The 17,376-nt window shown below is 42.6% G+C and overlaps 1 protein-coding gene across 6 annotated transcripts in view; it reads right to left on the bottom strand.

Moving 5' to 3' along the window:
• The window catches only part of PDE7B (phosphodiesterase 7B), a 185,473-nt gene that overhangs the window by 85,012 nt on the left and 83,085 nt on the right, over positions 1-17,376 (bottom strand). For 4 of the 6 annotated variants that reach the window (XM_086745034.1, XM_086745039.1, XM_086745033.1 and 1 more), the window contains exon 1: positions 3,553-4,090. The exons of the other annotated variants lie outside the window; for them this stretch is intronic. In XM_086745034.1, the coding sequence (XP_086601160.1) occupies positions 3,553-3,790 (238 nt within the window). In that variant the 5' untranslated portion in view covers positions 3,791-4,090. Of the gene's footprint in view, positions 1-3,552; positions 4,091-17,376 lie in introns of those variants that run through there. 6 annotated transcript variants of the gene reach the window in all.

The following is a 17,376-nucleotide window of genomic DNA, read 5'->3' as shown; positions in this document are numbered from 1 at the left end:
AGCATTGGCTTGCAAATAATCTATTCAAAACACTGTAAGGAATGACACTGAATTATACCCATTTCCCACCCAATGCTTTTCAAATTCATTATGTTCCATTATTGCACTTCTTTTTTGCTATCACATGGACAGTTTGAGTAAGTGAAATGGCTTCTGGCACAGCTGGAGGGAGTCCTCACCAAACCACAGTTTTATGCTGGTTTGGTCAGGGATCAAAACAGGGGAAAAAAGAGTTACTAAGCAACAGCAGGCCAGGAGCAGGAGAAAGGTCTGCAGTCTTAATTGATACTAACTTTAAAAAGCAGTGCAGCAATAAGGGAAGGCTTGAGATGCGAACTTTACTGCTTTGGAAGCGAAAATAAATTATCATTAGAAACCCCAGGCAGGCAGTTTCCATGAGATCTGGGTTCTTCGGTCATCCCAACTATATGCTTCATGATGTATTGCAAGCACTTTTCGCAGGGAGATCGAGTAGCTTACTCTCAGTACTGAACAAGAAGATGAAAGACCCAGATATAGCTCTTTCATTTGAGGGCCCAGGACACATAGACAGTTTTGCTGTCTAGCAGCTCCCTGCTCCTACCTCAGGAAAGAGGAATGCGGTATGAATTACAGCTATATGGGTCCCCAAGACATTGCCATCCACAGAACTGACATCATGTCCAGATATAGCTCTCTTTCCTCCTCACTACCTATGGTTAAGAAAGCCAGCCCAAAGCCAAGTCTAATCACTCAGGCTAGAAAAGGGAATTTGCTTAGTGACATCTCTATTAACATGATCAAGCAAGGCAGAAATCCTGACAGCTTCTTTCCAGAATCCATATCTATTTCCTCCTCTTTTACTGTAACCAAAGTAGTTTTATGAGGATGTGATAACAGAACATGAGTTATCACATGAACACACAGATTTAAATGAAAAAGCCCTTGATGTGGAAAGTGCTGTAAACTCTGCTACTGAACAATCAACCTTTATTTGCCTAGCTAGCAGTACCTTGAGCAAAAATTATTTGCCTTAGCTTCACCCAAATAAAATCTGATTTCCTATTGAAGTACTGCCTTTTAATAAGATACAGGTTATATAGGTTCTTTCTTTAAAGGAGTCAAATGCATACAGAACACCATACAAACACGAAGCTGAGCACTCATACTACTGATCCTTCCAAACGATTATCTTGTCTTCCCATTTCTGCATTCTCTGATTTTGCAGTTATTTAAGTATACAAGAGTTCAGCATTTACTGGTTTTCCCACATACTCCAATGTACTTCAAGTGACTAAAATGAAACCACAAGAGGGAAAACTACTAGGATGACTGTTGCTGAGGAGGAAAAACCAGCAACCCAGGTCTGGTTCACTCAAACTGTCTGATGATTTGTATTTAAAGTGCTGAGAGTTAGAGTCATCTTTTGCTCTGATTTGTACTGCTGGAAGTCAACTGAGCTTACGACACAGGACCTGGCATGATGAAGAGGACTGTCCCTTCACAGGATACGAGTAATAGCCACTTGAGTAAATGCAAGTTACTCATATCCTGCCAGTGGACTAATCTGTCTCTGTACATTCATGCGCTTTTTTAGTTGCCTCCAGGAATCTGAAGGCAAATCTCATTTGTTACCTAATGAAACTAATTTCACCAGATATAACACGAGCATACTGAAAAACCACTATTACTCATACATGAGGTGTAACCAATGCAGCATTTCTTAAGTTCTGTTTGATTAGGTTCCATCTCTGAATGCTCACCATTCACCACACAAACCTCAATCTCCCCGGCTGGCTACGGTGCATTCCCAGCTGATTTGCTCCAAGTCTTAAAGAGCAATTTGATCTCCCCTTTCTTTATCTGCAACCCACTTACTTAGTATTCTTTTAAACTGAAGTGACTCCCAAAGAGTGGGGTGGCAGGTTGTACATGTTGCTTGGAGCCTGAGAACTTATCTTCCCTGTTTCCAAACAGAAGTGAACCATGCATTTCTTAGTTTAACTGCAAACATCTGAAACAATGGACAGACAATGACCAACCAGCCAACCTTGTGGGCATCCAAAAGTGCTACACAGATACTTACTTACTTACTGTTGAAGTTTGTATATACAGTTGGACACACACAAACAATACGTACATACGCACACATGCACTTTGAAATACCTGCAACAAGGTTATGCTACATAAGAAATTCAACTATTCTGGTACAAAATACTGTAAATTATAGGTCTCAATAAAAGGTACAGCAAAGGAAGATGAAGGCATAATCTTTGAAGACCTGAATGTACCAGAAGAGTTTAGTGACCAGGTTGCAGAGATGAGATAATCCAGAGTTCTGAAGGAACAAGCCACACACTTTCAGTAAGTCCATTAAGTCACGGTACTGTGATGACAAGGGAATAAAAAAAATACCAACTGATACTGAGACAATCGTAGGGCTACAAGTCTGTCTTCAACACAAGTCGGGAGGCTTTGAAGGAGGCAAGAGGTCTTGAACCACAAGGGATGTGGAGCACGGGATAAGATGCAGTATCAACTAATCAGAAGGACCATGCTAACGCGACGACTCATTTCTACGTAAGGAAAAGGCAAGAAGTCTCGCCTGGACTTCAGTAAAGCATCTGATACAGTGCCGTATCGCTCCACGACTGTTAGTCAGTTAGCAAAAAAACCTGACATGCAAGATTTGTACAGTTAATAAAAAAGCATGTGCGCTTTAGCCAGTAACAGACCACGTTCAAAGAGAAAGCAGTGGCACGGGGCAGCGTTATTCCCAGACCGGGTCTGAAGTTTTCCGTACCGGTAGCTGACACCACACCCGCCGTACGGGAGCCGCTGGGCTTTGCGGACGGGGAGCACGGGAAGATCATGTGAAAGGAGCCGGGCGCACTCCAAGGGGTGGGAGAAGTTTGGCGGCCTAACATGAGGAAAGGCCGTGCGCTCCGAAAGCCACCGCGAACACAACCGGGGAAGCCCTCGGCAGCCACCCCCGCTCCTCCAGCGGCCGAGCTGCCCGGCGGCCCCGGTCCGCCCGGGCCCCGTATCGCCCACCCCCTCCCCGCACTCCGGTCACCTTGACGGCGGAGCTCGATGGGGGCCGGGGAGAAGCTTCCCCGCGCCGGCAGCAAGCCCCGCCGCCCCGGCTGAGGTCAGCCACAAAGCCGCGGAGCTACTTGCTCTCGTTTTCAGCCGGGCTTTTCCTCACCCCGCTTATAAAAGCACGCAACAGATTGCAGGGGAGAGCGCCATCAGCAAACGGACCTGGCTTCCAGATCCGGCACGGACTCCGCGTGTGCGTGTGTTTGTGTGCGTGTGTGTCCGCGGGGAGAAGAGGGCGAAAGCTGCCAAAAGCATGTTTTTTGAACCCGGGCGGCCCGATGTGGCTGCGCTCCCCGGCCCCGCGCCTTTCCAAGCCGCCCCGCTCCGGCGGGGCAGCGGCCCCGGGCCCCAGCGGCTCTGCCCCGCGACGGGACGGGCCGGCCCCGGCCGCGGCTCCCCGCCACCCCCGGCCCCCAGCCGCGTTTGCCCCCCTCCCAGGCTCCCCCGAGCAGCGGGGCGGGGGAAACCTACCTGCCGAACCGCCTAGGGCATCCTCGCTCTCCAAAACACCTCTGTGCTTCGCCCCGCGCAGCTCCCCCTTGGATTTCCAAACGAGCTTTACCATCTTGATCATCTCGGGCAAGTCCCAGGCCAGGGTCCCCTGCTGATAACCGGGCAGGCTGCCCATGGGAAAGGGCATCGGCTCTTCCCCCGTCCTCCTCCGCCTGCCCGGCTCTGCCGCGGGGAAGAAGCGCTCCAGCACCGGCATCCTGGCTCGCTCCCCTCGCCGGGGAGCCGCAGCCACCCCCCGGCCCGAGCAGCCGCGATGGGCATCCAGAGCGGGGCTGGGGCGCCCGGCCGCCCACCGCCGCCGCCGCCCCGCGCAGGGGGCCCGCCCCCGGCCCCGCTCTGCGGCCGCGGAAAAAAGAAGCGTCGGGGTCCGGCCGCCCCGCTGGCCGCTCAGCGCGCCCTCAGCCCCGCCGCCAGCCGGGGCGAAGCGGCTGGCGGGCAGGCGCGGAGCCGCCGCTCATGCCGGCGCGACGAGTCCCGGGGCGGAGGCTCGGGTCGCTGCTGCTGCTGCTGCTGCTTCTGCTGCCGGTGGCGGGGGCGGCGCGGGGGCTGGCGCAGCCCGGCAGCGGCGGTCGGGGGCGGCGGGCTGGGCGGGCAGAGCCGCCCCGCACGCCCCTGTGTGCAGTCGGAAGGAGGCCGTTTGACTTTATCCCTGCCGCGGGGAGGCCCCCACCCCCCTCCGCCTTCCTCCTCTCGCCGTCGCTGGTCTGTCTACGGAGCCGGTGGGGGTTTTGGCCTTAGTCAAACGCCGCGGCAACCTCGGGTGCCCTTCGGTGATTCACGTCCCGCCGCTCGCTGCGAGGGCCGGCAGCGGGGAACGGGTCCGCTGCCGCCGTGGGGTGTCCCCCGCCCCCGTCCGCTCCGGTTTCGGACGCCAACCCGAAACGAGCACGCAGAAGGGCAGCGAAGGTGCTGAGGCTTGACGGGTCCGGGAGGAAGGAGTTGGTGAAATTGCGGGTTTGGGGAGGGTGCGGGGCCTGTGCTGCCTCCTCATGGATTTAGCTGCAGAGCTCCACCTGGATGGGTTCACGTTAGGACACTGCCTGGTGGCTGCGATCACTCAGGGACTTCAAGGAGAAAGCAATTATTCATCGCTAATCCTTAAAAACAAAGCAAAGCCGCCTGGGCCAGTGCCCCATCTCACCCAGAAATGTGGTGCCCAGCCGGGGCTTCCCTGAGCGCCTTGGCAGCCTTTGGCCGGGCCCTGCACCAGCACCTGTCCCGTCCCTGGAGTCCCTGACCGGGAGGGGCCTAGCACTTTTACAAACTTTTATTTTGCCTTTGTACAATCTATCCCTTTTAGTCTGCTGCTGGTACTGCTCCATCCGTCAGCCCTGAGTTTACAGAGCCTACAGAGAGAGGTGGAGGGTGGTCTCTTGCACCAGCACTTAGTTTCAGTAAAATTGCAGAAGACAACTTATTTAATAGGATTTTAGTGGGTATTATAATATTTCCTAGTGTGCATAATTAATAAATTTGTCTTCTCCATGTTGCATTCAACGTCCTGTCTTCTCTCCAGATGGAAAAATGAACTGGCAAACAAACGGGATCTTCCTTCACAGAGAATCCAAGAGAGCGGACTGAAAGTTAACAAGCACCCTTACATGTAGGAAACGGGGTGCACAAGCCTTTCCTCCTCACGCCAGCATCAGCAGGCGCAGTGTGCTGTTCCCCCCTTGCTCTAGGATCCTCTGCCGTGCTTATCTTCACGTCCCCACTTCAGACAGACAGCTCTGATGCTTTTCAAAAACTGGCCCTATTTTGACTATAGGCTATACTGCCCTGCTAGTAGCATACTAAGCTTTCAGGTGGCTCTGTCTTGAAAATTGTGAAGTGCTTCCAAAACTCTATACTATTGTTGTTGTACTGTTATTTTGCTGAGTCCTTACCATCAGGATATCCTGACTCTTGGAACAAAGGGGTTAAGAACAAAGAAAACAAATAAATGATGGGCAGTACAGGAGGACAAGTGTTAACACATTTATATGATATATGGCTATAATTTTATGGAAAGGCAAATTTCACGGTTTTTAAGTTCATATGGCTTCTTGGGATATTTTAGGTTTTTCATATTTGTCCATGTTGTGCAATTACTTTTTAAAGCGATGTTGTTCCTGTTAGAGATGGATAAACTAAGCAACTGAAGTCTGAAAGACTTAGAAGACTACTTACCTAATGCACGAGTTAAACCTTACAGCCCAACTACTTAATTTTAGTTTTGAGCTACAAGGAGTTGCAGTAGCTTTTTTTTTGCCCGGTTATTGTTTTTCCTCTTTGTTTACCTCTGCACTTCCAGCTCCCCTCAGGACAAACTGCAGAAGAGCCAGAGTACTATGAAAGAATGACTATCCTTGTGGTGTTTCCAGCTTCACTGTATGCAAAAAGTACCAGGTATCTTGTAAGAGAATGCATCCACAGATGCCCAGCCCAATTTTTAGATGAATATCTGAACACATAAGTCTCTAAACAAATTTCACCACTCTTGGTAGTATCAATAGCAATCTTCTGAGTTTTCAAAGTCTACACTACCTTTTTATATCCTTAAAACTGTGAAAAGTTTTTGGCCAGCTGCAGTTGGGTCACTTGGAGACGTACCTGCCATGTGGGTTAGGATCAGGCAGCCAGAATGGAAGCATTAACTGCTGTATTTGTTTCCACTTACAGTCCTATAGGTGCAAAGCAGGAGGCCAGTCAAAAAACAAACTGAAACAGATTTGTTGTTGTTTTAGTACTTCAAGAAGCTGTGTAATAAACCTAATGGACAGTATATGTTTTTTTTTTTTTTTTTCTGGTGTCAAATGAAAGCAACTGTTCTAGATAGGCTGGAGTTTCTTTTATTTTCCTGCTTTCTGGCCAGTTGTGTCCAGCCAGATCAGCAGTTGTGAAAGAAAAAAAAAATTGTGTGAAAAGCCTTGCCTGGCATGTCTGGGTATGTCTGTAAATTAATACATCTTATTCTTACTAAACTTGTGCTTCACAGTTGTACTACAATTCAGTGATTGCTTATCCTTAATTTATGCAAAATTTTGCTATTACTGGTTGACTTTCCTTTTGCCTTTTTTGTTATAAGAGTGGAGCTGGATAAGAGCTGCTCACAGGAAAGCCTAGAAGATATATATTTGGTTATAAGGTTTTCAGCATCAAAAATCAGCTGTAGCATCACTCTCAGAGATTTTTAAGAGACAAAATGCTCAGATTTTGCAAGTTCTCTGTTTCTCTGACTTCAGTTGTGCTGTGATGATTTACCCGACTTGAAGACATGACCTCTACATAACGCTTTTCGTTGTGCTTGAGAAAAGCCATCAGAATTAAAGCATAACAGACTCCTACACAGCAATGTACCCAGCCATATGTGACTGCATTTTAAGCCGTCCTTGAGCAAGCTCTGCTCACCTAAAGCTTCTCTTTCACGTTCTCACTTGCAGCCAGACTTTCAACAGGGATGGATGACTTTATTGCTACTGACTGCATTTTTTCTCCAACTCCAAGTCAAAGAAGCTTAAGCGATTACAAGAGAAATAAAAATGTATTAGCTCTGGCCCTCATTCATCCCAAGAAGCAATGCCAATGAAAAGGCGAATAGAGTCAGATCTGAAAGGAGTCAAATCTGAAAGCCTGACAAGGGAGCGCGTATTTTCACAGGTAGACACGAGAACTGAAAAAGACTTGAGGAAAGAATACTGCGGTGGGAGAAAAGGGAAGGGAGTAAGCTGGCAGATTAATAGCTGGTGTTTCATAATTGGTGTCTCTTAAAAAGTTTTACTTGTTTGCTTATTCACTCCAAAGTTATGTACAAGGAGCAGCAGCAGCATTGCGTGCCAGATGGTAGAGGAAGTGCCTCGTGTATCTTTCCAGTCTACTGAAGCCTGCAGGGCCGTTGTTAACCCACTGCTCTGGTTTTCATTGCCAGTCCCTTTCTTCCCCTTTTCTCTTTCCCTTCCTTCAAAGAAAAAGGAGGGAGGGGGAAAGAGGGAAGAAAAAAAAAAAGAAAAGCCATGGTTTAAACTGGCAACAGCACTATCCTTTTGGCTTTGAGCTCCCCTGTCCTGTGCCAAATATACTGTCTCCAGCAGCTCTCCCACAACAAATCAGTCCAGACACACAAAAGCTGTAAAAAAAGAATGGTGAAGAAAGATCCTTGATTCTCCCCCTCCACCCCCCCCAGCCTTTTCCTTTTGGTTCCCTCCCCAAGCTCCACTCCCCAGCAATGACCTCCTGCTTGCCAGTGCTGTAAGTGATACTGGGACCTCCAGCCTACAACTTTGCTGACAGCTTCCTTAGAGTACAGGCGTCTTTGCCTTTCTGTATTAACAGAGCATTGTGAAGGAGAAGTTATATTCTATTATTCCTCTCACTTCTATCTGATAGCCAATGTTTGAAAAAAATGGCTCATAAATTAGTAGAGTGGCAGATTCATTACTATTGGAAACTTGGTCTATTCTTTCACACCACTGCATTGTGTTACAGCTTACTAAGAGTACGTTCCCAAACAGACACCTGAAAAGATTTGATACTGTCTCTTTATACAGTATGTTATTAAAAAAAAAATGGGAAAAAGACTACAATTTTTTTTTAAGTGACCAGCAAACATTAAGTACTCCAAATGTAGAGACCAGTTTCACAGACTATCAGATACTAATTTTTAGAAAGTGTAAAGCACGCTTCTTTAGATGGCACTTATTAGGGGAATCATCTTAAATCAATGGTCACTTATGAAAAGTGTGCCTTTGCCTCTGTCCTGAGGGTCTGTGAGTCATGCAGAGACAACAGGCTAGGCCATTGCCTACGGTCAGAACCAAGTGATGACACCAGCACTGGGATCAAGTTTTGGAAGGCTTCAGGAGTGTGATGTGAGTTTAAGATAAAAGAGAAGATTGCAAATGCTGAGGCATAGTCCTTACACATAAAGTAAAAAAAAAAAAAAAAAAAAAAGTGCTGCATATTTGCAGGGCGGCCTAAAAGGAGCAATAGAAAAAAAACAAGAATATGAGTAAGTAACTTTTAGAAGGGACAAGAGAGCAGAGTGCCAAAGAAGCTTGGAGAATATGACAGAAGAAACATAAGCAGGCAGAGTTATGCAGAGCTTGCAAGAATTTTTCTAATGACCTTCTGGAAGGTTTCTTTCTTTGCTTTAAAAATCTTAGTATAATTTTTCTTATTCTTTGCCACACATTTGTCTCATTCAAAATTTCTATTATTTTAAAATGTATTCTTACTAATAAGAACAATTACTCTTAGTTATATCTATCATTGACATTACTTTATTAAATATGAATAATTTTATATTTATTTGGAGACAGTTGCTATGGCTTTGCTCTAGACTGGACATACTAAACTCTGTAAACTCTATCTCAGAACATTTTTCCCAACTCTGACATTATTTTAATATTTTTACTATGAATTTTCAACAATTTACTTTTTTATTTTTATGCATACTCAAGGTACATAGTAGGAGATTTTTTTATATGCTACCATCTCACTGTCCAGTGAAATTCATTTCTAAGGGAATGGTAGGATGCGCTATTTCTTGTTGCCTGAGCTGCACAGAGCATCACTCCCTGAGAGTCTCACCTACGGGGAAATGTTGAAGACAGGCAGTGGCGTCCTATGGGCTCACAGCAATCTTTTGATTGTTGTCATCAGTCAGACTCCTTGAAAAAAGGTTCTGGAAATGGAGGAGGGAGGATTGCTCGAGTTCTGTAGGGCACAGAGCCAATTCCTTTTTCATTCTTAGCACATGTGAGATAGCGCATTTTAATGATTAACAATTTGTACTACTAACTAAGCAAAAATGCTTGTGGTAAAGGAATGAACAGAAGTCCATAACTAATTGGAAACAGTGAAGTTGTGTAATTTTTCCATTGCCTGCTTTGGAAAATTAAAAGTTCAGCATACTGAGTCTGATGCTTAAAATCTCCCACAGTACACAATGAAATTCTGTGTGGCTTTACAGGAGACAACAGATAACAGACTCATTTCTCCTTAATAAACCATAATAAGAAAATAATAATAATAACCTGAAGGAGTAGTCAGCACTATATTTAACTGTGTTACACAATGTATCTGATGGACTCTATTAGTTTATCTCCTCCCTTGATTCTTACATGGAAGTGAGATTTACCTGAGCCAAGGTAAAGTCAAGAGATTTGAGAAAAGCTCGTCGCCATCCCAGAAGAAGCTGTTACACAGTGATCATTGCAAAGGCTTTGCAACAGATACTTAATAATGGACTAAACTAATGGAGTGGGAGGTTAAGAACACTGCATGTAATTGAAAATGTAGGTAGAAATCAGGTAGCCAGAAAATAATAACCTATTATACAAGACAGTGGAAATGCTAGTCATCATCTTTATGTAATAACTCTATGACCAGAATAATTGCTGTGTCCTGCAGGATTTGTTTCTGTGAATAGGTAAAAAAAAGACTGGGTAGAAAAAGGGACCGACCAGATGAGAGATACATATCCATTAAATACATAACTAATATTTAGTAAGTGGATAGTCTCAATTAATTTAAAAGGATTACTGCTGTCTTTAAAGCTGATCATGTGCATACATATTTTCTCAGTTGGGACATAAGTATCTAAAAATTATGGCAGCAGTTTGAAAGGTGAGAGACGTGCCACATTTGAAAGTTTCTTCCATGAGTGGCTGTATAGCCTATGGTATCCTGGCCCCTTGTGGTATATGTAAAAGATTTGCAACTATGATTTTGTCCTTTCTTGTCTTTTGAAATTATAAAAATAAAGTGAGTAGCCAAAATATCTGCATTAAGTGATATCTACTTTATTTTTTTTTTTTGTCAAGGTAAGCATAATACAGTAAGAATAAATGGGACATAAATATATTGATAAATACAGGGAATAATAGGGCTTGCTCCTTTGTAAATCAGATGTCACAAGATCTGCTAACTTAGTTTTTCCTTTTAGCTTTCAAAATGGAGAGAAAATAATATTTGTCTAGGAAAAGAAGCGCTATATAAAATAAAATCAATACCTATTTCTTAACTCTTAAAGCCTGTTAAATATTTGATGGCTGCACATACTAATATTGCAGAGTATGTACTCCTCGTTATTCTTCAGGTTTTGTCTTTTTTACTTTAATAATTAACAGTGAATTTCTCTCTGTGTATAATCCCTTTAGACCCTATAATGAGCATTTGGATGGCATATGTTAGGGATAGGCCTTGTGCAGACCTCTCCCAAATGTATTCCTATTTGCAATGCAAGAGTAAAGTAATACAACGGAGCTGGATTTTGCCCGATGCCGTGTACATTCAGATTGCGGAGTTATTGCTAGCAGTGACTAAACAAGCTTTATACTTTGGTCAGGTTGAATACCTAGGCCACTAAATTATAGTGGAAAAAATACAGATGTGTATTTTGGATGAAATATCTGTGGTACTTGAGTACTGTTTCTACACTTATGCTCATACTGTAACCACACTTTGTGTGTCTTTATTCTGTCTCCACATCAGCTTTCTGATGATGTGCGTACCCCAAAGCTGAGGTGATTTGCCCTCTGACAGAAGTGCTACGGCTTTGTTTCTCTCTTTGCATCTTGCCTGACAGCAGCGAGTGCAGTTTGCTGCGGGGATGGACAGGAGATACAGCTGGGAAGTCGTGGGAAAGGTCTAACAATGGTGCACAAACATCTTAGTGATAAATGAAGCTCCCTCTGATCTCGTTTCTCATGACTGCAAAATCAGGCCATATTTACTGTAATCAAGCTCTTTGCATTTCTTACAAATGCATTTGTGTAAATGTTGCTCCACTGGGATCAGCAGCTTTGGAGCTCTGTTCTCACCCCTGAGCTGGCATTTTATTACCCTATTTATTACCCCTATCAAACCCCATTGATAATCACATAAACACATGTTGGTTCTTTTCTTCACTACAGCTTCAACTTGAAATGTAGTCTTGCTGATGATGCTGCAGAAAGAAAAAAACTCCAAGTAGGTAGCCTAGGAGGAAAAGCTATCAATAACTGGTTAAAGGCATCCACTAGATCTACAGATGGAAGGGAGGCTTTCTGGAAAAACTGTTTCTCTCAGATGAATTTGGGCAGGCTGCTCTCAGTAATGCAGTTCCAGCTTCAGTATGCTTTCCAAGATATCCTGGCCATATGTAAAACCATAAATGTTTTCCAATGTTTCCTAAGGTATCTGTTATGTTTGGTTTTTTTTTCAATCCAGAAAATCAGACATCATTTTGCAGGGCTCTCTTATGATAGCAATATTCATTTAGATAGACAGTAATTGTAAGATACATTATCTAGAAAAGATCTGTCGTACGTAATTGATCAAAAGCTTAGTTAAAGAGGAAAGCATTCAGGTTGTTTTGAGAAGACGATCATGCAAATACTGTACTGTATGCAGATTTTTTCCCAGACCTTAGCCACACAATGTGAGCTTTGGTCATGGTATTGATATCCATAAACATCTCTTTCCATCAGTAGCAATGTGATTTCAGAGGTTTTCAGATGGGATAATCAAGACAAAATTTGTTTCTCCCTTTCATTATCTATTCAATACTTCCCAACCCAGGGACTATACTTGCCTGTGCTTGATCTGTTTTTCTGAGGTACACAACATCATATGCCAAGTCAATTACAAGTCATCACTGGTTACTTAATTTCACAATTTTAAGACATTTGAGTTACTCTCTTTAGCTTGCCTTCTCTAGGAACAACAACAAAACCACCTTTTCAGCCACCTTTGAGTGGGATGAGAGAGAGAGAGCTAAACATAGGAGTGATTGCTCTCACAAACATTTTCTGCCACCCGCAGCTGCAGTCTGAAGATGCTTAATTCAGAAACCAAACTCAAATCATTAAAATGACAGGCACCATCTTCTCTCTATAAGCACAAGCTTGGCAAAGTCTCGTCCTTTTTTTGAAGTCTGCAAAGTACTGATCACACTCATAGAAGCTGACTGAGGAAGATTGCTGTATATCTTTGTTAGCCAAGATACGGAAAGATAGGAAAGAAAATATTGGTGCTCAAGGAAGAACTGGACTACCAGGGACAACTGTGCTTCTCAGTTCTGTATTCACTTTCTGCAGAGCTCTGTTCATCATCTTGTGTGTTTTGAAAAGTAGAGATATTATAGACTGTTTGTTGCTGTGTTCTAAAATTAGAGTTTAAAAAAAAAGTCTAAATAACGGTCTCATCCATCTTCTTGCTAATGCTAGCTTGTTTTTAATGGAATATTATGCATATACTAAATAAGTAAAATGGTTTCTGTTACTTTTATCAGGACCTTCTTATAGACTTCAATGAAATCCATTACATAGTTTTTGCTGTTATTTTAAAAGTACAATATCAATGTTCAAGTAATACTGGATGAAACTGGTTTCAGCCACCATTAACTCTGGCTTTTCAGAAAGGGAAAGAAATCCTCTGGTTTTTCCAATTTCAGCTGGAACATTGGCACAGGAAATAATTTAGCGGGGCTAGCGTGCAAGGAAGTGATGAAACTTTGACCAGATTTTGTGACTGTGTGGAAAAAAAATCAAACATCAGTTGGCCTATCACCCTATTAAACCACTACTTTCCTATGCCAATGAATTGGAAAATGAACTGCATCTCCTTTGCTGACATTTACCATCTACATCAGCTGGTTTTTTAACAGCTAAACTCAAATTTCCAATTATGCCATCACATGGTCTTGTGTAACTCCAATAGGAAATACTTATTTAAGTCTAATTTTTGCATGAACATAAACTTCCTTTTCTAGTCACAGCATAAACAGAAGTGCATGCTCATCTAGGACTCCCTGCTGGTTCCTTACTATTTTCATTTAAGAAGCACGGCTCCTTAGTTCAGAATACAATTGCTAACATAATAAAAATAATTCTAACAGTAGCAAGTTGGAAAGCAGAATTTCTTTTGTCAAAATGTCAAACTTTGTTTTTATTAGAAATTAGAAGTTAAAACCAAATGTCCATCAGGCAGAATGTAAAAATTTGCAGTAAAGCACTTCTGAGAAAATATTTTTTTCCTTTTGATGTAGTGAGTATTCTGTTGAGATAACTTCAAAACACTGCATTAGAATAACAGCTCCTATAACCTCATATTTTAATAACATTTAACCTGGTATTTGAATAACATTTGAATAAACATGTTAGAATATTAAAATCTAAGTAAACTAACAAAACAATAGAGAAGGAAAATTACCAGAAAAGGTCAGAATGTAATGCTGATTGTTTTCTTAGCAAAATGAGAAATGAGAAGTAACTTTCCCTCATGAAAAAAATGCCAATAATTTTTTTTTTTTAATTATAACATTGTCTTTTCTGTGGCAAAATTACTCCACTGAAATATATTCAGTTTTCTGTAGCTATCTTATTGAACATTTTCTATCTGAAAGTGTGTGGAAGCAAGGGCAGGCACTGGATAATGTGAATGCAAGAATGAGGATGCATTTGGGTAAAGAGCTCAGTGACTTGCAGGTGTCTTGTATGTGGCACAGAAGAGAGAGGGAGACCTGAGAGCATCTCTGTAGCACTCAAATATCTTTGAACCGACAGTGGTAAAAAAACAGCCTTAGCAGCTCTGCGGTTAATGTCCTTTCCTGTGGCTGGGACCAATGGGATGTGATAAGAGGAACTTGGTGGAAGTTTCCCTGCTGAGGCAACGCTAAACTATGGAGAGATAAACAGGAGAGAATGAATGGTAAAAGATAACAATATACATTCAGTGATTGGTAGCTATTAACTATCATTTATTACTTTTATTTTATAAAAAAGATAATGAAAGGAGCAGACATTTATTAAGCAAGTGATAGTTGGTGTAGATAAGATGAAAAATACTAACTTTGTAGATTAGGTATTTAAATCTTAAAGGCAAATAGAAGTTTTATTTAATATGTACATAATTTTTAGGTAATTTTTGTAATTTTTCTGCAGCATAAAGCCAAATATAACTTTCCTGATTTCTTTTATTTCTTTGTTACTAAATGCCAATATACTTCAGTGTGTGTGTGTGTGTGTACAAATCGTTTTGGATTAGATGAATTTGGTAACTGCTGTCTGTGTGCTTGGAGCCTTGTTTTACTAGATATTATACAGACAGGTCCTAATTACCATTCCAAGGTCAGTGTCAGAAACAGGGAGACTTTTACAACCCTGAGTTTAGATACCCAACTTGGCCACTAACTTAAATAAGAATGAGACAGTCACCAAGGGTACAATTCAAAGTACCCAAATTAGCCTTCTACTCTGAATCACTGATTCACAGAGCCTGTGTCTTCCCTTCAACTCAAAGAGGAGCCATGGGAAAACAGCTAGATAATGTAACCAGCCAAGGTTTGTGCTGATATTTGGGTAGGCTGCTTGCACCCTAAATTACAACAACGCAGAGTGGAGTAGCATTTGGCACAGACCAAACGCCCTAAATCATAACAATTGCTGCTTACCAATTGTTTAGTAGAAGTCCTCACATCTTTGGCAGAAATCCAAACAACCAAACTTTTATTCTTTTTGTTTTGAGGTTCAAAATGTTCCATTGCTTTCTAAATAAATAAATATTGGACTCAGCCGTGCGCCTCAGTTTCTGCTGAGATCAGAAGTGGAAGGATGAGAACAGTGCAGAAAGTGTTATCCTTCAGTTGTTTCCAGGGAGGAGAATCTCATGAGAAAATTCTGATCTTTGGCTTTCTGTCTGAATTCCAAGATGTTAAGATAAATTGAAACGAACAGTCAGATTTTTATATTTTTTTTTTAAATGAAATGGACTCACCAAAGCTTTTGAGGTTTGCCAGTTGCCTACTTAAACGTACCAGCAGTATTGCTTGAGAAGTATAGATTTTGCAAATTCAGACTTTGAAACTTGAGAAAACAGCAATGATAGTGCCTGTATGAATAGCGATAAGAGAAGAGAATAACCCGAACAGTCTTGTTTTCAGCAGTTTTCACAATATCTATTCTTATTTATGGGGTTTCACTGTATTAATGTCATTCACTCCCTTTCCTTCTCCTTTATACAGTCCTTACAGGAAAATAAAGGAAAATGAACTATGCTTTTGTAATGATCTTATATCTCTACAGGTGTCAGCTCAAGAGTATCCAAAAGACTTGTCACACATTACACATACTCTTAAAAAGTGATGTACTTCTTTTCTAAGCAGATACAAATTCAGCTCCTTTGTCTATCACATTGCCTGTGTGATACTAAGAAATAAGTTTTAATCACTTTATCTATATCTAAGCTGCCTAAACTCAGGAGTTCCTCCTGGTTCCAGGGTTGGCAATGTGAGGCAACTCAGTGCTGGGATGAGATCTGAAGCCTACTTCTCATTTCCCTCTTCCTCCTTGATTTCACTGGGAAGAAGTCCAGGGATGTAAGCTGCAAAAGCCACATGCTCCATTGGATAATGCTGGTTGATTAGGAAACTAGAACTAAGTTGCTTCTAGTGTCTTATATGTGCTGCATTGTATAGCTGTAACTGTTTCCTTATGGCTCGCATGAGAATAGTGTTACCTTTCTTCAAAGGAAGAAAGCAAACATAAAAGTTATGAGAAATGAACCTCTTATCATACTGTAGTAGCAGAGGCCTTATGCCTCTTCTTAGGTGTATTTTTAAAGCTCTGTCTCAAACATAGTTATTTTGGACTATCGAGATTTACAGCTGTATCTGGTCACCCTCAGGGTTCAGGCGCAATTGGCCAGACAGTACAAATAACAAATACATGTTGAAATGTAACACTGTTAGCTAGGTTCAGAAATGGCGGTGTTTTTTTTCAGGGAGTTGAGTAGGTGTTCATCGCTTTGCAATGCCTATGAGTCATGCCAGGTAGCACTGGCAGCCCTGTGCATGACCTTGCAAAGTGCTGTCTCCCCAGCTAACCTCCAGGCCTGAGCATCTCGTTTTGCAGGACGAGGGAGCAGCCTTTCCCTGGGACAGCTGTGGGCAGGGACGGAGTACTTGCAACAGCCCCTGAAGTCCTCAGCAGGTGCAACGTTCAAGAGGTGTTAGATATGTCCAGCTATCTTATTGTCCGGTCCACTTACTGTTGACAAAAGTGTCTGGCGTCTGTAGTTGATTTTATTCTAAAGAAGTATTTACAAGATTTTTTTTTCCATCCACATTTGAACATGTTTTTTTTTTCTTCTATTATTTGTTTTATCTTGCCAATAACATCTGGGCTATTAGGTGAGGGGACAGTTGCAAACTATGGTAATAGCTATAAGCTCTGCTGTTCACCCATGGCTGAAGTGTGAACACTACTGAAAAGAGTTGGATAGAAAGGCTATTTGTATCTATGTAGCTTGAATATATTATGAGGGAAAATTTAAAATCGTGTTGTGGCCAAAGCAGCACTTTCATCATAAAAGTGTGGTAAGTGACCAATTATGGTCAGAAAAGTGGGATAAGGATCAATTGTAAGAATCATCTTTCATAGCCAAAATTAACAAAAGTCTTGGTTACTTTATCCACCATATTGTTTGGGACAAGACATTTTCCTCAGTTTAACACAGGGAAGAGTACTTACCTAATTCATATTTTATTTCAGCCCTGCTGGGACTGATGGATCAACTGCATGGTGACAGCTGGCAGCCACAGCCCACACTTGCAGCCTGGCCCATGTTGGGCCAGCTGGAGGCCGAGGTGCTCCAGAAGTGAGACTTGCTCAGAAATTGCCCTGCCTGGCCTATGGCCAGCACTGCGTGCTGTGGCGCTGAAATCAGCTGCAGCAAATCCTTGCCTTTCCACCTACATACTGAAAAAGCGCCGTTGGCATTGAGGCAAGCCAGTTTGCTCTGCATCTGAAGCAAAGGGGTGTG

Source organism: Chlamydotis macqueenii, chromosome 3, assembly GCF_036417535.1.
Source record: "Chlamydotis macqueenii isolate bChlMac1 chromosome 3, bChlMac1.mat, whole genome shotgun sequence".
Classification (NCBI taxonomy): domain Eukaryota; kingdom Metazoa; phylum Chordata; class Aves; order Otidiformes; family Otididae; genus Chlamydotis; species Chlamydotis macqueenii.
Note: the sequence above shows the minus strand (reverse complement) of the source record. Positions and strands in the feature narration are given on the sequence as shown.